The sequence below is a fragment of the Engystomops pustulosus genome, chromosome 7 (assembly GCF_040894005.1).
Source record: "Engystomops pustulosus chromosome 7, aEngPut4.maternal, whole genome shotgun sequence".
NCBI classification, from domain to species: domain Eukaryota; kingdom Metazoa; phylum Chordata; class Amphibia; order Anura; family Leptodactylidae; genus Engystomops; species Engystomops pustulosus.
This window is the reverse complement of record NC_092417.1, coordinates 67,518,983-67,545,241: the sequence shown is the minus strand read 5'-3', so window position 1 is coordinate 67,545,241 and position 26,259 is coordinate 67,518,983. Positions and strand designations below refer to the sequence as shown.

General features: G+C 40.3%; 1 protein-coding gene across 1 annotated transcript; it reads left to right on the top strand.

The window, feature by feature from the left end:
• Positions 1–761: 761 nt before the first annotated feature.
• TUNAR (transmembrane neural differentiation associated intracellular calcium regulator) lies at positions 762–26,058 on the top strand. Its single transcript, XM_072114188.1, has 2 exons — positions 762–1,293; positions 25,376–26,058. The coding sequence occupies exons 1-2, from the start codon at positions 1,255–1,257 to the stop codon at positions 25,559–25,561; spliced, it is 225 nt and encodes a 74-aa protein (XP_071970289.1). The 5' UTR covers positions 762–1,254; the 3' UTR covers positions 25,562–26,058.
• Positions 26,059–26,259: the final 201 nt, after the last annotated feature.

Sequence of the window (26,259 nt, the reverse complement as noted above, 5' to 3'; positions counted from 1 at the left end):
AATCAACTAAGTACAATTAGCGATCATTACCGCCAATTGAACTGCTGAACTGCAAGGTTCCAAAATTCCTTTGTCCCAAAGCCCATTGAAATATTTAATAAATCTATCAATACTCACAAAATTAAGACCAGCACCTACCGCCATGAACCCCAACACCCCCGATCCCCTGCCACCAGTATCGGTTACACATATACTTTCTCCTAGTGTTCCTATGCTCATATTGCCATTATGCCGTATTATTTGTTAATTGTTTGAGTAGTTTGTGTTTACATTGTTTCCCTATTTCCCTGGCTCAAACAGGGTGTACAAAACTATTTCCCGACTGGAATCAATAAAGTTTCATTGTATTGTATTATATTGTTAATATTTTGATTATTGAGACAAGTTTGTGGCACTCAGCAATTAGTACAATTTCAATAATACATCCGTAATTCTTGATTTCCTTGTTTATGTTTCCCTTTCTTCAAGTTGCCCCTAAAATGTTATACAGCTTTTCTATTCCTGTGCCTACTTGATGTAAGATGTAAGGCACAGTCCTACGGACGTCTTTTACTTAAGTATTTGCGCTCTTTACTTGCAGGGACACTCAGCATCCTGTTTGCAGTTATTAGAAGGGGAAGGGATAAGGAACCTTTATGCTTGTATTATGTATTATGCTACAGAAGTAGCAAACCAAACATGTGCTGTAACTGTGAAAGGGTTATTGAAATAGCAGAGGGGAGGAGGGGTGTACTGGGAATCCCAGTGAGGGGAGGGATGGAGAGCAGCACAGAGTATTGCTCCTGAATATTGCTTCTTAAACGTTAGTTCAACACACATCTCTTGAGCTGCTCTTTTCCTTGACAGGCTCTGGTCTACGGAAACACCAATACTACGTCCCAACAGCCTAGAAGTAGGCAGCACCAGGAATAGGACCTATCAGGCATCTCAGTTCAGTTCTTTGATCAAAGGAGTCAACCTGATCCAGAATGAAGCGTGGATCCCAAAGAAGAAGTTAAGTGAAGAGGAGATGTCAAGTTCATAGATAAGATCACCTCCAGCTCTATCCTCGGTCCCTGGCAAGGACTTGCAACGTGACATGTTGGGATATTATACATCTTCTTGATGATACCTTAGAAGGTCTGAGGCAATGGCCATGGGAAACTCTTTTTGGCTTTGTCAAGAAAGCTAAGACAAACCAATGAGTAGAACAATCATGTTATCTTCTGACATTACATCTCCTCGGATAAACATGGGCACCCCATTGTCAGCAGTATGTTCTGTGCTTCACCTCATATCTTGATGCTGTGCAGGGTAAGAACCTATTAAATATTATAGCAACACACACCTCATGATTTTAACATTGCAAAAGATGGAGAACTTCTAAAGAAGCTTTTAATTGTTGAGGATCCAGAGGTTTCCTGGTTTAGGGAAGCTGTGAAATCTCACTATGTAAAAGATACTTAAAGTAGGTTGTACTGGTGAGTCTTATTTTCAGTACAAGGATGTATGCAAATTTGCTGATTGGTAAATCTACCAAATATGGTCTCATTGTCAATAACATTACCACCACCATCATCATCATCAACATCATCAACATAGCAATTTAATAGTGTAATACTCCATGATGACTCTCCTTGCTTCTGGGCTGTACTGTATAGAATCTACTGCTGTACAATACTGTAGTAACAGGTGCATTCTAATATTGATTGTTGCTCACATGTAAAAGTGACCATGAGTCTACATGGGAAGAGCAAAGTTAGTGTTATCTGGACTGAGATGACTACATTAGTTCTAGACTTTAAACTAGGAGTAAAAACTAAAGTGAAGTGATTTGAATCTTAAACTCCAAAGTATATGTTCCCTTAGAAAATGCTTGAAAAATGCAACTGAATTGTAAATAAACAAAATTATTTTAAAAGTTTTCATTATGTAATTAAAATATTTTTGCTACCCATCCACAGTCCATTCCTTTTTCTAATCATTTTTGTAAAACATTTTCTTTTCTTTTAGAGAAGAAAGGAAAAAAGTTTATTTTAAAACAAAAGTCCAATTTATGCAGAAATATTGAGGTGATGGTAATTAATGGTGTGAAGTTTAGAAATTCTGAGTGTCCCCCATCTTCCTGGCACTTTATTAGCCATTGCTCTGATACTGGCTTGATTAGTAAGTAGCAGTTAGTGATTTCCCAAGACGGAGATAGAAGCACATCAGACTGGTACCCAGATTTTCAGTCGCCTAGCAACAGCGTAGAAGATGTGAGACCCAGCAAAAGTGCCAATGTGGCAGAAGTGATTAAATGTCCCTCCCATGTATCAGCTGCAAATTTAATGTATAAAATTATTTCCAGCTCTTTTTTAATGTGCAAAGTAAGATTCCTCGCTGAGGAAGGAATCCTTCACTCAAAATACCATCTTCAGGCTCCTTGAGGAATTAACCCTCTAGGCCTCCTGATTAACAACGACTCTTCCTTATCGCATAAGAATTGCTGACTGTGATGCCAAAAAGCAATTTTCCAGATAATTGGAGGGTGCTCATTGATAATTGCAAACATGTTTTTATATGTGTGTTTCTCTTTAAGTGACGTTCTTACTTTTCTGCATTATATAAAATCCCAGGAATAAATAGGACATAAAAAGTGGAGGTATAATATTAAGTTGAGGTTCACATTGCGTGCAGAGCGACGAGACATTTCTGAAAATAACCAGAAGAATTAGAAACACACGTAGATACAGATGCACACAATGCACAAACACACATAGATACAGATGCACACAATGCACACATACACATAGATACAGATGCACACAATGCACACATACACATAGATACAGATGCACACAATGCACACATACACATAAATACAGATGCACACAATGCACACATACACATAGATACAGATGCACACAATGCACACATACACATAGATACAGATGCACACAATGCACACATACACATAGATACAGATGCACACAATGCCCACATACACATAGATACAGATGTACACAATTCACACATACACATAGATACAGATGTACACAATTCACAAATACACATAGATACAGATGCACACAATGCACAAACACACATAGACACAGATGCACACAATGCACACATACACATAGATACAGATGTACACAATTCACACATACACATAGATACAGATGCACACAATGCACAAACACACATAGACACAGATGCACACAATGCACACATACACATAGATACAGATGCACACAATGCACACACACACATAGATACAGATGCACACATACACATAGATACAGATGCATACAATGCACACATACACATAGATACAGATGCACACAATGCACAAACACACATAGATACAGATGCACACAATGCACACATACACATAGATACAGATGCACACAATGCACACATACACATAGATACAGATGCACACAATGCACACATACACATAGATACAGATGCACACAATGCCCACATACACATAGATACAGATGTACACAATTCACACATACACATAGATACAGATGTACACAATTCACAAATACACATAGATACAGATGCACACAATGCACAAACACACATAGACACAGATGCACACAATGCACACATACACATAGATACAGATGTACACAATTCACACATACACATAGATACAGATGCACACAATGCACAAACACACATAGACACAGATGCACACAATGCACACATACACATAGATACAGATGCACACAATGCACACACACACATAGATACAGATGCACACAATGCACACATACACATAGATACAGATGCATACAATGCACACATACACATAGATACAGATGCACACAATGCACAAACACACATAGATACAGATGCACACAATGCACACATACACATAGATACAGATGCACACAATGCACAAACACACATAGATACAGATGCACACAATGCACACATACACATAGATACAGATGCACACAATGCACAAACACACATAGATACAGATGCACACAATGCACACATACACATAGATACAGATGCACACAATGCACAAACACACATAGATACAGATGCACACAATGCACACATACACATAGATACAGATGCACACAATGCACACATACACATAGATACAGATGCACAAAATGCACACACACACATAGATACAGATGCACACAATGCACACATACACATAGATACAGATGCACACAATGCACACATACACATAGATACAGATGCACACAATGCACACATACACATAGATACAGATGCACACAATGCACAAACACACATAGATACAGATGCACACAATGCACACATACACATAGATACAGATGCACACAATGCACAAACACACATAGATACAGATGCACACAATGCACACATACACATAGATACAGATGCACACAATGCACAAACACACATAGATACAGATGCACACAATGCACAAACACACATAGATACAGATGCACACAAAGCACAAACACACATAGATACAGATGCACACAATGCACAAACACACATAGATACAGATGCACACAATGCACAAACACACATAGATACAGATGTACACAATTCACACATACACATAGATACAGATGCACACAATGCACACATACACATAGATACAGATGCACACAATGCACAAACACACATAGATACAGATGCACACAATGCACAAACACACATAGATACAGATGCACACAATGCACACATACATACATTTATACATGCACAAATAAGTACTCAGATTCAAACATGTATACTTGCATTTATACATATATTCATACACACAAACAAATATCCACAACTATAATCATTCACACATAGATTCAATACATATACATAGAAAGTGCACAAATACAAACAATCATACGTATACGGTACATACACTCAGACACATTACTGTAAACACACACACATGTATACCGTGTTTACCTGAAAATAAGACAGTGTCTCATATTAATTTTTGCTTATAGAGAGGTGCTAGGTCTTATTTTTCTATTGAAATCAACAACTCCTCTAATCTTGGCCCCAATCTCTCATGTATAGTTATAGCACTTTCCCCTTCTTTTTCAGGTAGCTCACATTGTCCAGTGATTTTATCCCATGATTTCTTCCCCACGTCGTAGCCTCTTGCAGTATCTACTAATACAACTGTATGGCGGAGGGGGAAATATAGCAATGACTGCCGCTAGGTCTTATTTTCAGGGGAAGCCTTATAATTGAAAGTTTGAAGAAAATTACACAAAGTCTTATTTTTGGGGGAAGTCTTATTTTTAGGGAAACAGGATATATATATATATATATATATACACATATATATATATATATATATATGCAATACGCTTATTCAGATGTAGTGTGTACACTCATATATACATGCATTTACACACATAAACCATAGCAAAACATATGATGTGTATACATGAATGTATACAGATAGTAATACATATATACATATACATTCATACATCATTCTATACAAACATGCATATTATACAGATACTCATATGGGCATGCATAGATACAAACCCAAAGATGCAGGTGCTTAAGCATTTATACATAGAGATATATACTAAATATAGACACCTATACAGGCATATACACATGTATACATACACTGACATACAAACAAGCAGTATATACATATACACAAACCACAACCTGTCACAAGTGACAACTTATATAGCATAATACAGCATTATATCATTGACATATAGACATTTTTCTCTGGGGTTTTTCTTGGATTGAATGGCAGGTGACATCAGCCATTTAGAAAACGTGAAATAATGAATGTGTTATTCCTGGTTTTACCCACCAGGTGATAAAATATACCTGTTACCTAGCTCTGGCCTTATTTTTGTCTAATAATGAGCATTTCTGGGAGGTTCCTGGGCATACTGCTGAACCAAGGTGTGGGTTGTACTGGCGCTAGAGCTTGTGTTTTGGAAGGTACGGGTTATAGTCAGTTTATTACTCCACCTACTATCTGCATGCAGGAATCGCCTGCCCCATGTAGTATGTTCCATCACAAACCAAATCCATATAATCTATCTCAATGGATAACATGCACCATAAGGGGGGTTATTAAATATAATGTGGAGCACATTTATTTTTATTCCACATTTGACAAATAGTTGTGGTCCAGCAATTAGGGGACAGTTTTGGTGCAAAGTAAGCCAATTAATACCAGTAAAAGTTAGACACACGAGTCTATCCAAAATGTATCATTCATTTACTAAGGGTCCGTCGGACGCATTTTCGTGGGGTTTCCTGACGATTTCTGTTTTGCGACGAATTGCCCCAGGATTTTGGGGCACGCGATCGGACTTTGGCGCATCAGCGCTAGCTTGCACACTACGGAAATCGGGGAGGGGGGACGTCGGACAACCCTATGGATTCGGACAATGCGCGGGATTTAACATTTAGAATTGTGTCGCAGGACACGCACTTACATGCACCGGGAAGAAGAAGGTGAACTCCGGCGGACCTCGGCGCCAAAGCAAGGGATGCAGAATCTTGGCCGTACGAGCTTAGTGAATCGCGGTAGACCTGAATCCTCGTCAGACAACGCACCGTGGGATCGCGACAGGACCAGGTAAGTAAATGTGCCCCATTGTCTAAGGATAAGGCAATATTATTAAATCTGGATGGAATAACTTTTGTTGCCATCTTTCTATTGTGTTATTGGTTGTAACAGGATCAGTAGTTCTTGTAGTAGAAGTGGGTCTAATCGCAGCACTTCTAGTAGTAGAGGTGTAATAGTGAATTATACTGCCAGTAGGTAGTAGTTATACTACTTGATAACAGTAGAAAGGGATGTACAGGCAGTCCCCGGGTTACGTACAAGATAGGTTCTGTAGGTTTGTTCTTAAGTTGAATTTGTATGTAAGTCGGAACTGTATACTTTATCATTGTAACCCCAGCCAAATAATTTTTGGTCTCTGTGACAATTGGATTTTAAAAATGTTGGATTGTCATAAGAACCAGGATTAATAATAAAACTTAATTGCAGACACCTTTGATAACTGTTATAGCTGTTTATTGTAGCCAAATACAGTAAATTACCAACATCCAGAGGTCCATTTGTAACTAGGGTTTGTCTGTAAGTCGGGTATTCTTAAGTGGGGGACCACCGGTAGTCGTGAATGTAGTAATAATGGTAGTGATGGCAGTAAAAGTAGCCTTATTAGTATTGTCCATGGGGACAGTAGTGTTGCAATTGGGGGCTGTTGTAGAAGTCATATTTAATGTTGTAGAAGTAGGAGGGATGATGACAGTAGTGGAATTATCATATAAGTGCTCAACTCTTTGTTAATAAATAGATTCTATGACATTTGAATAATGTCTTCTCAGAATATGATATAAATGAGATCTTAGAAATGGGTGGAGTTGAGACTGATTTACAAAATTTCCAAACTAGGTGAAGATAGTGGGGGTCATTTACTAAGGGCCCGAATCGCCTTTTTACGGCGGGTTACCCGAATTTTTCCGTTTTGCGCCGATTTTCCCTGAATTTCCCCGGGTTTTGTGGGCACGCGATCAGATTGTGGCGCATCGGTGCCGGCATTCACGCAACGGAAATGGGGGGGGGGGGGGCGTGTCCGAATGAAAACTGCCACATTTAAAAAAATAAGTGTCACTGGACACGCGCTTACCTGCACCCAGCAACGGATCGTGAACTCTGGCGGACCTCGGCGGACTTCAGCGTAGCAGCGACACCTGGTGGACGTCGGAGGAACTGCCTTAGTGAATCTCCAGAAGACCTGAATCCACCGCAGAGAACGCGCCGCTGGATCGCGAATGGACCGGGTAAGTAAATCTGCCCCAATGTCTATATGTCACAGTCTCATTTTGAGATAAAAGCAAATTGGTAATTAATTCTAAAAAATCTAAACAACCTACAACAGGGAGTTAAAAGAAATCTACCATGGGGAACATACTTTCTGAGAGATTCCCCATTCTGGCAGCAGTTGCATCCCATTTTTCACTAATAATTCCTTTATTTATATAGCGCAAACAGATTACGCAGTGGTACACGGAGTTTGCCAAATCATTCCCTGTCCCCAATGGGGCTCAGAATCTAATTAACTTACCAGTATGTTTTGTTTGGAAACCCACGCAAACACAGAGAGAACATACAAACTCTTTGCAGATGTTGACCTGGATGGGACTTGATCCCAGGACCCCAACGCTGCAAGGCTGTAGTGCTAACCACTGAGCCACTAATTCAGGAATGCAGCTGCTATAGAAATAAAGTTTAATGCTTCAATATGCAAATTAATTTCTAAGGCTACTGGGGGCATGCAGTAGCCTGAGACAGCTCCAGAGGTGATGGCTACTCCACACCCCCAGTAGCCACTACCGATCCTCCTCTATGTGCTCTGGCCATCTCTCACATCATATGAGCTTTGCACAAAAACTGTAGCTCACTGCTGGCACGCTGCCGGCAGACAAATGGGAGCTACAGCGCATGTGCAGCGCTCCGCAGCAGCAGCCGCATTACCGTTAGCGAGCTACTGCGCTTGGACAGAGCACAAATGATCAAAAATTACCCTGACATTGGCTCAGGCTACTCCACACCCCAGTAGCCTTACAAATTAATTTGCATATTGAAGCATTAAACTTTATTTCTGCAGCAGCTGCATCCCTGAATTTATAAAAGACGGGATGCAGCTGATGCCCGGACAAGGAATCTACCATGGGAATCTCTCAGAAAATAGATTCCCCATTGCAGATTTTCTTGAAAACTTTGCATAGTAGGCGGTAACAGCTGATATGTGGGGAAGTAAGAAGTATATGACTCCTACATAAAACTGCTGCTTTATGTCAGACAATGTATACATTATACTTTGTTATCCAAATAAATTCCATCTACAAAGGTGGATTCAGATTTTTAAATTGTATGAGAAAATAGGTCTATAAGGTAAAACTACAATATACTGGAGCATGTAGAAAGGTTGTATGTCCACATCAGATGAAAGACACTTATTTGTTGAAACTTTTATTTATAGATTTATTTAGTAAACAATGTTTATGGATTAAAAAAGTTCATAAAATGATATGCAAGACACATTGGGGCTCATTTACTAAGGGCCCCGCAGACCGCACTTTTGTGGGACATCCCGACGATTTCCATTTTGCGCCGCTGGGACAGTGATTTAAAAGGGGTTTTTGGTGCACGCGATCGGATTTTGACGCAGTCGCGCTGGCTTTCATGCAACAGAAATGGAGAAATGGGGGGGGAGGGGCGTCGGATGATGCGACGGATTCAGACAAATCTACCTAATTTACCTTCAAAATTGTGTCGCAAGCCAAGCACTTACATGCACCGGGAGGAAGAAGGTGAACTCCGGTGGACCTGAGTGGGGAAGCGACACATGCAGGAAATCGGGCGCATGATCTTAGTGAATCGCAACACAGTGCATTGTCGTCGGACAATACACTTTCGGGATCTCCAAGGGACCGGGTAAGTAAATGTGCCCCATTATTATTAAAGTGTGGACGTTCTCAATTCCTTCCTGTTCTAAACAATGGTCATAAAAAAAAACTTTTTAGGAGAGGTTTACTACCGCATTTTTCGGCCTTATAGGCCAGTGCGCCTTATATATGAACTTATACAGAAATGTACTACAGACTATGTACTGCACATTTACCAGTGTTTAATAGCTCCATCCCCAGAAATTTCCTGCACCTTCCCACACAATATACAGGGTCCCTAGCTCCTGAAGTGCCCTGGGACCACACCTAACATTGTGACCATCCTGCGCTCCCCTAGACCGGAGCTGCCATAGTGCCGACCATGAGGCAATCATCATCATCATCAGTAAACAATCCCCCATACCTGACAGCCCTGTAACAGGGGAAAGAGAAGGAGCCACAGGGAACCCCACAGAAATAACACCCTGGCTGAGGAGGGAAGGAGAAGGGGCAAAGTGAGACCGCTTAACCCCTGCTGCATCACCCTGCATTAACCCGCAGCAGCCCATACCTCTGAGATCGGAGCTCTCTGACACGCTGAAGTTTCCCAGGAAGTGTAGCTGGCTAGAACTGTGCACATTTTTAGGTACTGCATTTGATCCTGCGCCTTATACTCCAGTGCGCCTTATATATGAACCTAGATGTCTTAGCAGGCATTTATTAGAGGTGCGCCTTATAGTCTGGTGCGCCTTATAGGCCGAAAAATACGGGTAAGCAAATTGTGGGAGAATTTTGATGCAAGCTGAGCCAAAAACTGCCTAACCTGCCTCAACAAGTGGTTTAGAATGTTTAAGACACTTTTTCGAGCTGTACTAAATGGGGTGTAGCTTTCTAGAAAAATGGCACACCTCAGGTGAGAAAGTAAATACCATATTTTCAGGCATATAAGATGACTTATATGTATAACCCTTTAAAATCTTGTAGAAAGTTGGTGGTTGTCTTATAGCCCTGGTGAGGAGTAAGGGGGGCACCTTTTTTCAGTACAGTAAGATTTATCGTAATTAACCCCTTCCCGACGCGTGCCGTACTAGTACGGCGCACGCCGGGTCCCGGTGCATGGAGAGGGCTCGCGGCCCGAGCCCTCTCCATAGCCGGTAAGTCTTTGCTGCATATTGCAGCAAAGGCTTACCGGTAACACGCGCGATCGGTGCTAGCACCGATCGCGGGTGCTTTCACGGCGATCGCCGCCGGCAATGCTGCCATTGGCTTCAAAATCTTCGCTCCCCGATGACGTCACGGGGAGCGGTGATCCGTTGCCATGACAGCATCGGGTCTCACGAAGGCCCGATGCTGTCTCGTTTTAACCCATTCATTACAATGTGCTATCAGACAACCTAGGGTTAAAGTACCCTAGGGAGTCTGAAAAATAGTTAAAGTAAAAGTAAAAACAGTTTAAAAAAAAAAAATTATATTAAAAAAACCTAAAAATTCAAATCACCCCCCTTTCCCTAGAACTGATATTAATATTAATAAACAGTAAAAATCATAAACACATTAGGTATCGCCGCGTCCGAAAATGTCCAATCTATCAAAATATAATAACGGTTTTTCACTGCGTTTAACCCCGTAACGGAAAATAGCGTCCAAAGTCAAAAATGAAATTTTTTTGCCATTTTGGAAAATATAAAAAAATTAATAAAAAGTGATCAAAAGGTCGTACAGTCCTAACAATGATAGCAATAAAAACGCCATCAAAAGTCGCAAAAAATGACACCACCCACAGCTCTGTACACCAAAGTATGAAAAAGTTATTAGCGCCAGAATATGGCAAAATCAAAAAAAAAATTTTGTACAGGAGGTTTTAATTTTTTTAAATGTATGAAAACGTTATAAAACCTGTACAAATGTGGTATCCCTGTGATCGTAGCAACCCGAAGAATAAAGTAGACCTGTCATTTGGGGCATACACTGAAAGCTGTAAAATCCAAGCCCACAAGAAAACGTCGCAAATGTGTTTTTTCACCATTTTCACTGCATTTGGAATTTTTTTCCCGCTTCCCAGTACGCGCCATGGAATATTAAATACCGTCACTACGAAGTGCAATTTGTTACGCAGAAAATAAGCCATAACAGAGCTCTTTATGTGGAAAAATAAAAAAGTTATAGATTTTTGAAGGTGGGGAGTGAAAAATGGAAGTGAAAAAACTAAAAAAGGCCAAGTCGTTAAGGGGTTAAAGGCCACTTTTCAATAAATCTGTTCCGTTACACAGATCTGTGCAAATAAGTAGGTAGATCTGTGCATGTATATGTGCATGTATATGTACCTGTGTCTTTGCCTCCTGTGAGAGCCTCAGTCTTTCCCTGTTCTCACCATGCTGCGCTTTGCATCTCTACACAACTTCCTGTTTCTCGCTCCTTTAGTCCGTCCGTAATGGCAGCCTCCAGTGTGTTTTTTTCTCTCTGTCCATCTCACTGACACACACAGGGAGGTGGAAGAGGGAGGAGCAGGATGATTCATAATCTGCTGCTACAGGTCCCTCCTATTTACCAGCATAGGATCTTTGTGTACATGTGTATGCAGAGTGCACAGAGTCTGCACACAGCAATAAAGGAAGCATCAGGGATGAGGAATCAATTGGTGAGCCTTAAGGGAGTATTATTAAGACAGAAAGGCTTATAGGCAATTTATGTTAAAGAGTGGCCAACCCCGTTAAGGGGTCTGATGCAGGCATCTGGGATGCCCTGTGTATGGAAAAAGAAAGCGGCGCTGCTCAGATAATTAAGATTCTATCACCCATCGGGCCCACCCGTCCTTGATAAGAGATGAGAGGCAGAGAAGGAGGCGGGTCAGACGAGTGAAAGAGGCAAGGTTATCGGCGCCTCTTCTCTTTCTTATTCCACACACTGGACACCTGCATCGGACCCATTCTCAATATGTAATGATACGAGTTTATAGAGAGGGCTGACGGGCTGAGCCCTCTTCATTCAAGCTGGGTGTTTGCTGCATATTGCAGCAAACATTCACCAGTTAAACCCACAAACAGTGCCAGCACCAATCTCTGGTGTTAATGCAGCTTTGCAGGTGGTGGTAAAAAGCCCGCAGTGTATGGGCACCGGCAGGAGATCATCTCTCCCTGTTGCCTTACAAAAACTCGAGGCTGTATGTTTTTTGGCCATTTGTCACAATAAACAGTAATAAATGCATAGTTAAATCCCCATATATTGCCATACTGTAGTATCATACAGAAAGGATTGATCAAGGATCAATCAGACAAACTAGGGTTAAAGTACCCTAGGTGGTCTGAAAAATACTAAAAAAATAAATATATAAATAAATAAAAGTAAAAAAAAAACAACTTAAAATTCCCTAGAACTGTTATAAAAATAAACATTAAAAATCATTATCATGTTAGGTATTCCAAAATCTGCAATCGCCCGAGGCGAACTATAAAAAGTGGCTCCCCCGAATATATTTAATAGATCAGGCAGTGTCACAACTAGGCCCATATTGGTTTGGTGTGAAAATGCTAAATACACACAGCGTGCCGCCATATAATAGAAAATAAATACAGCCTGCAACCATATAATTTAAAATAAGTAAAGTGTGCCACCATATAATATAAAATACATACAGCGAGCCACCATATAACATAAAATGCATACAGCGTGTCACCATATAATATAAAATACATACAGCGAGCCACCATATAACATAAAATACATACAGCGTGTCACCATATAATATAAAATAAATACAGCATGTCACCATATAATATAAAATGCATACAGCGTGTCACCATATAATATAAAATACATACAGAGTGCCACTATATAATATAAAATACATACAGCGTGTCACCATATAATATAAAATACATACAGCGTGTCACCATATAATATAAAATAAATACAGCGTGTCGCCATATAATATAAAATGCATACAGCGTGCCACCATATAATATAAAATACATACAGAGTGCCACTATATAATATAAAATACATACAGCGTGCCGCCATATAACATAAAATACATACAGCGTGCCACCATTTAACATAAAATACATACAGCGTGCCCCCATATAATATAAAATCCATACAGCATGTGGCCATATAACATAAAATCCATACAGCATACCGCCATATCATTTAAAATAAATACAGCGTGCCAACACATAATATATAAAGCTGAGTGTGTGTGTATGTCCACTAAAGGAATCTGCACCGTCGTATTTACAATCACCAACTTTTGCACAGTTGTTACCTGTGACTCAGGGAATGTCTTAGACCACGTTTTGAGCCGAAATTTTCACCCCGCGCTTTCCAAAATCCACTTATTAACCATAAGTGTGTGGCAGTTGGAAGCTGAGCCGTGATTGGCCACTGTTCTGCCAAAGGTCATTAATATGAGCTCTGAGCTGTGTTGCCCATGGAAAACAATCCGAGATCAGATGTCATTTTATAAACATCTGTTCAAAAATGAAACTTGAGCTCTAATTGGTTCCCATGGGCAACTAGAGCACTTCTGCACTCAGACACTTCTGATAAATCTCCCCATAGACAAAGTGACAGTCAGAGACACAGACAGTCACTGGAATGAGAGTGTCAGAGATACAGACCGTCACTGGAATGAGAGTGCCCAAGGCTGGCAGTCACTGGAATAAGAGTGCCCGAGACAGACAGCCACTGGAATGAGAGTTCCCGAGACCGACAGTTACTGGAATGAGAATGCCCAAGACAGACATTCACTGGAATGAGAGTGCGCAACACAGACAGTCACTGGAATTAGAGTGCCAGATACAGACAGTCACAGAAAGAGACTGTCATAGAGAGACAATCACTGAAAGAGACTGCCAGAGACAGTCACTGAAAGAGACTACCAGAGACAGACGGTCACTGAAAGAGACTGCCAGAGACAGTCAATGAAAGAAACTGCCAGAGACAGATAGTCACTGAAAGAGAGTACCAGAGACAGTGTCAGTGACAGAGAAGGTCAGTGACAGAGACATTTAGAGACAGTCTATAGATACATATAAAATATTTTTTGTTAACCCATTCTATTTTGTTATAGCTAAGAGAAGTTATTTACTATCCCGGGCAACTACAGGAGCTACAGCTAGTCTAATATATAAAGAGTGTATGTGTGTATGTCTGTCTGTCTGCTAAAGGAATCTGCACTATTGCGTTTACCGTCACCAAACTTTGCACAGTCGCTCTCTGTAAATCAGGGAATGTCATAGACCAAGTTTTCACCTGCTTTCCAAAATCCACTTATTACCCACCATATACATGAGGCATTGTCTGATGCTGCTGCTGTGGCAGTTGGAAGCTGAGCCATGATTGGTTGCTGCTCTGCCACAGGTTATTGAGTATAATACACTTATGTGTGAGGTAAGATGGATAAAGACAGAGATAGGGGGATATTCATCGGAATGAGAGTGCCCTAGACAGACAGTCACTGGAATGAGAGTGCCCGAGACCGACAGTCACTGGAATGAGAATGCCCAAGACAGACATTCACTGGAATGAGAGTGCGCAACACAGACAGTCACTGGAATTAGAGTGCCAAAGACAGACAGTCACTGGAAAGAGTCTTCCAGATACAGACAGTCACAGAAAGAGACTGTCATAGAGAGACAATCACTGAAAGAGACTGCCAGAGACAGACAGTCACTGAAAGAGACTACCAGAGACAGACGGTCACTGAAAGAGACTGCCAGAGACAGTCAATGAAAGAAACTGCCAGAGACAGATAGTCACTGAAAGAGAGTACCAGAGACAGTGTTAGTGACAGAGAAGGTCAGTGACAGAGACATTTAGAGACAGTCTATAGATACATATAAAATATTTTTTGTTAACCCATTCTATTTTGTTATAGCTAAGAGAAGTTATTTACTATCCCGGGCAACTACAGGAGCTACAGCTAGTCTAATATATAAAGAGTGTATGTGTGTATGTCTGTCTGTCTGCTAAAGGAATCTGCACTATTGCGTTTACCGTCACCAAACTTTGCACAGTCGCTCTCTGTAAATCAGGGAATGTCATAGACCAAGTTTTCCCCTGCTTTCCAAAATCCACTTATTACCCACCATATACATGAGGCATTGTCTGATGCTGCTGCTGTGGCAGTTGGAAGCTGAGCCATGATTGGTTGCTGCTCTGCCACAGGTTATTGAGTATAATACACTTATGTGTGAGGTAAGATGGATAAAGACAGAGATAGGGGGATATTCATCGGAATGAGAGTGCCCTAGACAGACAGTCACTGGAATGAGAGTGCCCGAGACAAACTGTCACTGGAATGAGAGTTCCAAAGAGAGACAGTCACTGGAATGAGAGTGCCAAAGAGAGACAGTCACTGGAATGAGAGTGCCCAAGACAGACCTTCACTGGAAAGAGTCTGCCAGAGACAGACAGTCACTGAACAAGACTGCCAGAGACAGACAGTCACTGAAAGAGACTTCCAGAGACAGACTGCTTTTCTGCCTCCATCTCCTGAACCACCTCTCACCCAATGTCCAATAAACATCACAACATGACAATAACAACATTGTGGTTCCTGGATCATTTAGAGGGTGTCGCTCTTAGAATCAATTATATACACTGAGAGCATGCACACTCTACATATATACTGTATGCACTCACAATGAGAGCATGCACACCCTATATATACTGTATACACACATACACTGAGACCATGCAGTCCCCACAAATATACTGTATACACACACTCTGAGACCATGCACACCCTACATATATACTGTATATATACACACAGACCATACACCCCCTACATACCTTATATACTGTATACACACACAGAGAGCATGTACACTATATATATATATATATATATATATACTGTATATACACACACCAGACCATGCACACCCTACATAAATAATGTATACAAACACAAGGCGATTGGTTTGCCTTACGGAAGGTGCACCCCTCTGCCTATCCAATCACCCACATGTTCATTTAGCATGGTGTTGGTGTTAGAAAGGGAGAAATATTGGTTTACAAGCCTTGATAAATGTATAGCAATACAACTGTAGAGCAGTACAGTATGAGTTTGCTGCTTCTGAATTAGACCCTGCCTCCTCCTATGATAATCACGGGAGTCTTGGAGTGGCTGTCTCCTGCGATGATGCCACAGTTGTCTGCTGTATGGAGAAGGCTCAGCACATTAACCCTCTTCAGACATCCTGAACGACATTGGGGCACATTTACTTACTCGGTCTGACGAGGATGAAGTCCGGCGCGATTCACTAAGATCGTGCGCCCGAGATCCTGCATGTGTCGCTTCCCTGCTGAGGTCCGTCGGAGTTCACCTTCTTCCTGGTGCATGTGTGTGCATTCTCTTGCTACGCAATTTGAATTTTAAATCCCGCGCTTAGTCCGAATCAGTCAGGTTGTCCGACGGCCACACCCCTGATTTGTGTCGCATGAAAGTCGGCAAAATTGTGCCAAAAATCCGTTCTTGTGCGCCAGAAACCCCTGTTAAATGCAGACCCTAGTAAATGTGCCCCATTGTGACTGTCTATTCATAATGCACATGTTCATCTTTGTCTTCCTTTTTCCTTCCTTATTTTTTTCAATCTTTCCAGATATTCTTTTGGTTTGTTGTTGCCGCCATTTTTTTCTCATATATTCCTATTGATACGATCCTTTGCATTGCTGAGTATTTGCCTTTTTTTCTGTAATTTACCTTTCTGCTTTTGCCTCTAAATCTTTTTGTCTTTTACTACGAGCTTACCTTGTTCTACTTTGTTTCTTTATTTGTCTTCCTTTTACCTTTCTTTTGCCACGCCAAATTTATCATTGTGATGATAAATCCTGGTGTAGTGTAAGACTCAAGTTCTACTTTGTACCTACTTTAAGTTTGCCTAAACTATGTGCTACTATGTGGCACACCATCTTAACATTTTGGCACACATACTATTATTCATCCAGCCATGCCACTTTAGTTGCATAAGCCAGAAAAGTATCAAAAAACTGTGTAAAAGCCCTAATAAATGTGGTGCAGGGTATTTTAGACAGTTTGGGCACAAATAGGACAGAAGTCTGGCACAAGTAGATTAATAAATTCCTCCCATTGTGTCATTCTATCACAAAACGTTGTGTTTCTTTATGTGCATTTGTATATTACTCAATTACTCATTACTGCCTTACCTTCTCCTTCACTTCTTTGAGAATTACAACATAATTCCAATATATAAAACAAAGTGTACCTGCGCCAAACACAGTCCCTACTATATCACCATACACGAACCTCCTACCATGTATATATAAAAAATGTGGTATTTTGGGGTCTAGATGGTAATTTGCTATTAAATATAAGTGGATACCTGGTGATGGTGGAAACCGAACCTCCTGGTCTAAAGTGGATACAGTCCCTTTTCGTGCTGGAATCCGGAAATATGGTAAAGTCCACTATTATGGTTGTCCAGAAGGGTTTCTTTCCACTGGTAATCCAAACTGGATGTTCATAGACTTGAGGATCGCTAGTGTTTGCACGTGGAGTAGAGCCCCGGCCGGTGGCTACTGCTCCATACACAGTTCTGATTGTAATCCGTGTGGTGACGTCACCCGGTACGGTAAGTCCAGAAAGACAAAACTTCTTCCTACGCGTTTTGAAGGCTGCTGCCTTCTTCGTCAGGGAATTTGTGTCACTGTGCATATAGTGTGTTTATATAGCGATCGCCTGTCTATGTATGTCAGTATCCCAAAAAAAAAACAAAAAAAAACTTTATTCAAAACTTTAAAGTCTTCCCAAGATCCACAAATCAGAAACCAATCCCCCTGGAAGACCCATTATATCGGGTATTGGATGTCTAACATCCAATTTATCCGAATATATAGATAATTTGCTGCAACCACAGGTACAGAAACTGCCTGCCTACCTGAAAGACACCAAACACGTTCTGCAAATTTTAGAGACAATTAAATGGGAAGAACATTTTCTCATTGGCACACTGGACGTCACATCATTGTATACCATCATTGAACATAATAAAGGACGCAGTGCGCGGAACATTTTTTGAGGAAATCAGGATCTTTCTTAGACAATCAAATCAAATACATAGGTGAATGTATTTCATTTATCCTGACCCATAATTATTTTAAATATGATGACTCCTTTTATCTTCAAACATGGGGCACTGCCATGGGGACCAGGTTCGCACCAAGCTACGCCAATTTATATGTGGGGAGCTGGGAAGACCACCACATCTTCCCCACAGGCGGGCTTGCTGCGAACCTGGTCCTCTGGCACAGATTTATAGACGATGTGCTGTTTATCTGGTCCGGAGGAGAGAATTCGCTTCAACAATTTCTGAAAGAAATAAATAAAAATAATTATTTCTTAGAATTTACACCAATATACAGCCAGACAAGTGTAAACTTCCTGGATCTAACCATTTATATAGATGAGGGAAACATCAAAACTAAGACGTACAACAAGCCAACCGATAGCAACAGCTTCATATTGAAAACAAGCTGTCACCTCCCGATATGGTTAGATGCAATCCCCAAAAGCCAATACCTCCGTCACCGTAGGAATTGCACGGACATAACAAAATTTGAGGAGGAAGCTCAAACACTTCAGAAAAAATTCGAGGAAAAAGTCCATGAGAAGGCCCAATTAAAAACCACTGAACAAATGATAGCAAAGATACATCGATCAAGTCTACTTGAAGAAGCAGATGGAGAAATACTGACAGGTCCAGATATGAAGGACCAAACCATGTCTCTGATAAAAATCCCTATCATAACTCTATATACGCAAGATCAGGAAATCTTAAAGCGTATTGTCCAGCGCCACTGGAACATTTTGTTCCAGGATAAAATCATTGGACAACAACTACCAAAAAAACCCACATTCATTTTTAAAAAAGCCAGAAACATAGGGACTCTAATAGCCCTAACTGTAAAAAACAAAGTAATGGAATACAGAAGAATTTCTTACATGCACAAGGTTTTTTTCCCTGTACCCGCTGCAATGCATGCAAAATCTCAAAAAGCAGAGAGATAATTAAATCCTTTGGCCCGAGTACATGTCCAGAAAAATATAAGATAAAAAAACACATGAATTGCTCTACCAAAGGGGTCATATATTGCATTACATGTCCCTGTAACAAACTATATGTGGGTCGAACCAAGAGGAAATTAAAAAACCGCATCAATGAACACAGACGAAATATTATAAAAGGGGGTGAAGAACACCCTCTATCGAAACACTACAAATTGTTCCACCAGAAGCAATTTGTGGGCTCCAAATTTTTCGCTATAGAAAAGGTGAACCAAAGTTGGAGGGGAGGAAATTACATCGCCCAGATGTCACGGACAGAAACCAAATGGATCTTCTCATTGGATTCATTAGCACCCGAAGGACTAAACCAAGAAATAGAACTGTTTGCTTTTCTATGAATGAATGCTTTGATACATATTTGAATGCTTTGATACATATTTTAAAATCCTTTAAAATCCTTTGGATACATGATGCCCTTTGAATACAACATACACGGTACCAGCGTATATATGTCGTTGTACCGGCTATATAGAACACCGTTATTTTTAATGCATAAGTTAGTTACTATTTTAACTTTAAAGTTTTGAATAAAGTTTTTTTTTTTTTTTGGGATACTTACATAGACAGGCGATCGCTATATAAACACACTATATGCACAGTGACACAAATTCCCTGACGAAGAAGGCAGCAGCCTTCGAAACGCGTAGGAAGAAGTTTTGTCTTTCTGGACTTACCGTACCGGGTGACGTCACCACACGGATTGCAATCAGAACTGTGTATGGAGCAGTAGCCACCGGCCGGGGCTCTACTCCACGTGCAAACACTAGCGATCCTCAAGTCTATGAACATCCAGTTTGGATTACCGGTGGAAAGAAACCCTTCTGGACAACCATAATAGTGGACTTTACCATATTTCCGGATTCCAGCACGAAAAGGGACTGTATCCACTTTAGACCAGGAGGTTCGGTTTCCACCATCACCAGGTATCCACTTATATTTAATAGCAAATTACCATCTAGACCCCAAAATACCACATTTTTTATATATACATGGTAGGAGGTTCGTGTATGGTGATATAGTAGGGATTGTTCACTTGTTAGAGTGTTTGGCGCAGGTACACTTTGTTTTATCTTGTTTTTAGTAGCTCCACTAGTTGGATCTATACTCAAGTTGGGGTGCAGGTCACCACCTTTGTTACCAGCGACTTCAGCCTATTGTCCAGTGTTTGCGCTGACTCATTTCTGTTATAATTCCAATATATATTCCAACATATATATAGAAATCACAAACAATTTTAACAATAAATGTAACATTTCTGTGTGTTGCATAAAAACATTCCTAAACGAACCCCAGAGGGAAATAATAAGGTCCATTTCTCAGAAATATTTCATTTATAAAAATATAAAAGTAATGATTAGAGCGCTGGATATTATAGATCACAGAAGAAGATTGAGCAAGGTTCTTTTTTTCTTGGTAAAGTGATATTTTGTGCGCAGTCAGTGACCCTTGAAGAGATATAGATACGTTTTATCTTCTCTATAAAGCCACAGCCATGAGTCATAAGAGGCAAGGTCACCTGCAGCATCGTGAAAGTATCAGACAGGTTTGTAGCTGGAGTCATAACATTAGGGAACAGTGATAACTTAATGGAATAAGATTTGTATGGAATGGCAGCAGGAGCAGACAGAGAGCCTTGTAAAATTGTCTGTACAGAAACTTTTTGATAAATGTTTAAATACATTTTCTAACAACTTAACAGATTGTTCTGGGAATGTTACATTGCTTTAATTCTAAACCGAAAGATTATAAATGATAGATGGAAATGAGATAGATAGGTAGCTCGATGACATATGGATATTAAAGAAAGCATCGCTCCATACATAGTGAAGTATTGAATAACTCTTTGATCTTTATTTCTTGTGTAATATTTCGGCTCAAGTGTGACCCTTTCTCACACATGAGCAGAAAGGTACAAAGATGAAAGGAAATCTACCATTTGTTTCAATGCATTGTGAACCAAACATACCTCTAGAATGCTGTAGCTACACTGATGCAGAAACATATCTTGTTGAATCCCTGATCCGAGTAGTTTTGCTGAAAAAACTATTATAAAATTCAGGGCCTTCGGAAAGCTGGGCGAAGACTCTCTGCCATGCATAAGCACATTACACGGCACTTCCTAAACTATCCAGGCAGGACTAATCAACCTGGGCTGGATGACTCATAAACTGAAGCTGGTGGATGGTGCAGTGATTGATTGCTTCTGCCTTTCAGGGACACCACAGGGATGACATATTCTTGGCTTATGCTGGAACAAGACTGAAGCAGTACATAATTAGGGTGAGGAGAGCGCCAGGGCAGCCACAGTAGCGACAGAGCCTCATAATTTTATAATTGTTTTTTCAGCAAAAAACAACTCAGTTCAGGGATTAAACAAGATATGTTTCTGCATCAGTGTAGATACAACATTCTCAAGGTATGTTTGGTTCATAATGCAAAAAAAGCAAATGGTAGATCTGTAAAATCTATCTATAAATAGATAAATAAATAGGACATGCATATATAAATAGAGAGCTATAAGATGGACAGCTGAATAGATAGAAAGATGTAAGATAATATACATGGTGAGGGAAAACAGACTGTGCCAGGACCAGGAGGCCACTGAGGATGAAGCCCATTTACTTAGCAGAGAAGAACACTCAATTTAGGAAGCTCTCAAATTTTCTTCCTACTTCAGTTCCATGGAGGAGGGCAAGAAAATTGCTGGGGAAAGAAAAGACAGCAGGAGCCACAATGTCAGTGACTTCCATGCACCGAGAGATCTGTAGTATACCACGGCCTGCTATGATCCCCACTTTCCTCCCACAACCCCCTATGCTATAAATGTTTTGGCAAGGTGAACTTCTATTTGGTCCTGCCAATAAAGCTCCATTGAATTGATATTAAGATCTATAAAGAGAGAAAGAAGATGGATATAAGAAATAAATAATAATACCTTTATTTATATAGCTCACACAGATTACGTAGCATTGCACAGAGCTTGCCAGATCATTCCCTGTCCCCATGGGGCTCACAATCTAATCAACTTACCAGTATGTTTTGGAGTGTGGGAGGAAACTGGAGTACCCAGGGAAAAACCCACACAAACACGGAGAGAACATACAAACTCTTTGCAGATGTTGACCTGGGTGGGACTTGAACCCAGGACCCCAGGGCTGCAAGGCAGAAGTGCTAACCACTCAGCCACACAGATATTACAAAGATAAAGCGACCCCCTGTTCTCTCACAGTTACCTGTCAATGAATAGCAGGAGGTATATGTGACCGGCTACCACACAACAGATCTGCAGAACACTCTTTACACTCTAATTCTCCTAAATGATATGGAGCACATGTGACAGCTGAGATTTGTAGCAGGAGCTTCTGTTTGTTGTTTGCTGCTTCTGGGCAACTAAAGAAAGATTTCAGTGAAATGTTAGCTGCCACAGCGGAGAGATTACATCCGAAACTCGCAGGAAGCAGAGTCACACATCTACAGGAACATGAAGACCCCATGATACAGTGTACAGACACAATTAACATAATAGGAGCAAAGTACTGAGCACCGATTGCCACTGGAATCTAACATATTATCGTATAGCAATGAAGCAATGTTACTCCATATAGACTGTGCATAAGATTGTACTGTACAACTGAGCTGCCATAATACATTGGAGGGCATTCATCAATTGTGGCACAGTGTACCTTTTATGATGCACAAAATGTGCAGAAAGTTGGAATTGAACTTTAGATTCGAATGAATTGGCACACAACCAAAAACGGTCAAAACTAACTACACATTCAGAACTTCAGAACAAAATAAAACTTCATAGACCAGCTTTAAGCTCATATATTTGTGGGACAAAAACTGTGACAAAAAAGTGTTGGTAACCGAGATGCGCAAGAAAAATGTCAGGATTACCAAGCTGAGCAAAAATTGAGCGACCAAAAATAAAAAAAAAAGTGTGAGAATCGGAAAATTAGCAATATTGTGGCAACAACACTTCATAAATATGGCGCACAAGGAGCGGCAAAGGAAAAAAACTGTCAGAAAGTAAATAATGAATGTCCTCCATTGTTTCCTGGAGGTAGGAACAAGCATAATTGGGAACACTACTCTGGATATGACTAGAGTTTGACTATAAGAAGCACAAAGTAGCATATCATATGTCAGTCTCAAACTAGAGCTGAAGTAAAAATTGTAAGTGTGTGTGGTGTACCTATTCATAAATATAAGAAATTAGGCTGTATTGTAGCCACGAAATGACCATTTTTGGATGTGTTTTAAATGCATCCAAAACATATGCATTTCATATGTTACCATGTGTTTGGCTGCTTTGAAAACATTTTCAATACTGCTGGAAGTGTAAGCAGCTGTGTTAACATTGGGAAACAGCTGCTTACACTTCTAGCAAGAAAGAAAAATGCTTTCAAACCAGCCAAAAGCACGGTACCATGTAAAAACGCATGTGTTTCAGATGCACGCATTTCTGGGATATGTTTCAAAACGCATTCAAAAACGCCAAGTGTGAACGCACCCTTGGCAAAAGAAGATTTGTGGTTTTTTACATAGTATTTTTTTTACATTACTTAACTATTACCTTATATACTCGAGTATAAGCCTAGTTTTTCAGCACAAAATTTGTGCTCAAAAACCCTAACTCGGCTTATACTCGAGTCAACTAAAAACATAAAGACAAAACTCAGCTTTCTGACGTCACCCATAGGTCCTCTTCTGTCTGAGACAGAAGAGGACCTATGGGGGACGTCGGAAAGATGAGTACAGTGTTATTTTTTTTCCTACTATAGGGGCTGGGCAGGCTGTATGCTACAGGGGTTGGGCAGGCTGTATGCTACAGGGGCTGGCAGACTATATACTGGGAGGCTGTAACCAATGCATTTCCCACCCTCGGCTTATACTCGAGTCAATAGGTTTTCCCAGTTTTTTGTGTTGAAATTAGGGGTCTTGGCTTATACTCGGGTCGGCTTATACTCGAGTATATACGGTATCTTGGTACAATATCAGATATATATTATATTCTGTTTAGGCTCATCCATGTTTCTTATCCTTTTTAAATAGTCACATGAAGCAGAAGCCACCTTTATCTAAAAGTTTCTTGTTCCAAAAAGCTCCATAACTTTTTAAGGGAGGATGGAATGATTATAAAAGTGTCTCCAATCAACTGGGCTCCTCATAACTTTCACCCCATATGAGACAAGAGGGGTGTATGCTCAGGAATGGGGGTGTTAGGTGATTTGACCATGTGTATTGAAGCAACATGGACCCCTGTGGTCAGTGGGCATCAAACCAAGGTTTTTTTAATGACAGTTCCTGTCTATCTCCTACAATATAGTTGAGATTTGTACTAAAAAAAGGTGGACTTACAATAAAGGAGAGTATGGCTTGTGTAATGTTACCACAATAGCCGTTGGCAAAAAACACTAAAGCAACCTGGATCCCAACTAAACCTGGATCCCAAACACGAACTGAACGTCGGGTCCGCTCATCTCTACCACGGACACTCATTCATAGATACAGGCACTGTCACTGAGGTCATTTCTTATATTTATTATCCATGACCTCCTTCCCTTTCCATCAACTTTTAAAATAATTCTAATGAGCCTGAAGGATAAGCCTTTTTTTAACAATGGGAATGAGTATAATGAAAGCTGAATAGCACTTATTATTATTTATAAAGCATCATTAAGTTCGTGGTGCTGTACAATCAGTAAGGGGTTCACATACATTAAGACAAAAACAGATGCAAGTACAAACACAAAACTACATTGATCAGGAGACTAGTGGAAGGGAGACCCTGCTCGTGAGGGCTCATAATCTATATGATTGTGTAGGATGGTGAGTCCTTTGTAGATGTGTATTTAAACTGGAGTCCTGCCAATATGTAATCCTGTACTCTTCTGATTTTAGTTAAGACGGAGAAGAAGCCTATTGAGATTCATGACCAAGATGGTAATCACTGGTGGCAATGAAGATGACAGAGGAAGTCAGGAAAAGGAAAGCAAGGAAGAGTCCATTTTGGCCATGCTGGGGATCATAGGAACTATCCTCAACCTGATTGTCATTATATTTGTCTACATTTATACTACACTATAAGACATCACAGTGAATGAAATGCAGCTGGTCCTTAAAGATGTCCCAGTCTAAGATGAAGCACAAGCAACGCAAGTACCTTTGAAACAAAGCAAAATGTAAACTTTTTCACTGTCACTGGAAAGCATCTCCCAGAACCTGCTGTATATAACCTTCCCATACGCTATGAATGGGATATAAGCCTTGTGGTAAATGGAACAATTCACCAGGGGACGTTCATGCAACTTTTTCATATTTCCTCATAGGAGCACATGGGCCGAGACTGAACCGCAGCCTGAAATTCTGACACAAGTTTTTTTCTCTTTTTCTTAAATTTCCTCTTGTTGATATGAATGTTTTTATCTGTACTTTAAGTGCAATACTTTCTAGCATGTACCAAATATATCTGGGGTTTATTATTGATTAAAAGACATTTCTTTACCAATGTATGCAGCATACATAAGGCACAGTCTGTCAGTATTGTGGAGTGTTGTGGAGAACAATAAAATAACAAATGGGTATCTCATTGGCACACATTTATTAAAGCGACAGTTTTCTGTCTGACTTCGCACTAGAAAGAACGTGCAAACTGCATGCACATGTATTTATAAAGTGCCTGTGCCAGTTTTGTGTTGTGGAAGCACTTTGCCCGACAAGATAGAAAAAAATGAGTACCTAAAGGGGCGTGCTTCATAAAGAACGTGCAGCACATTTCATGAATC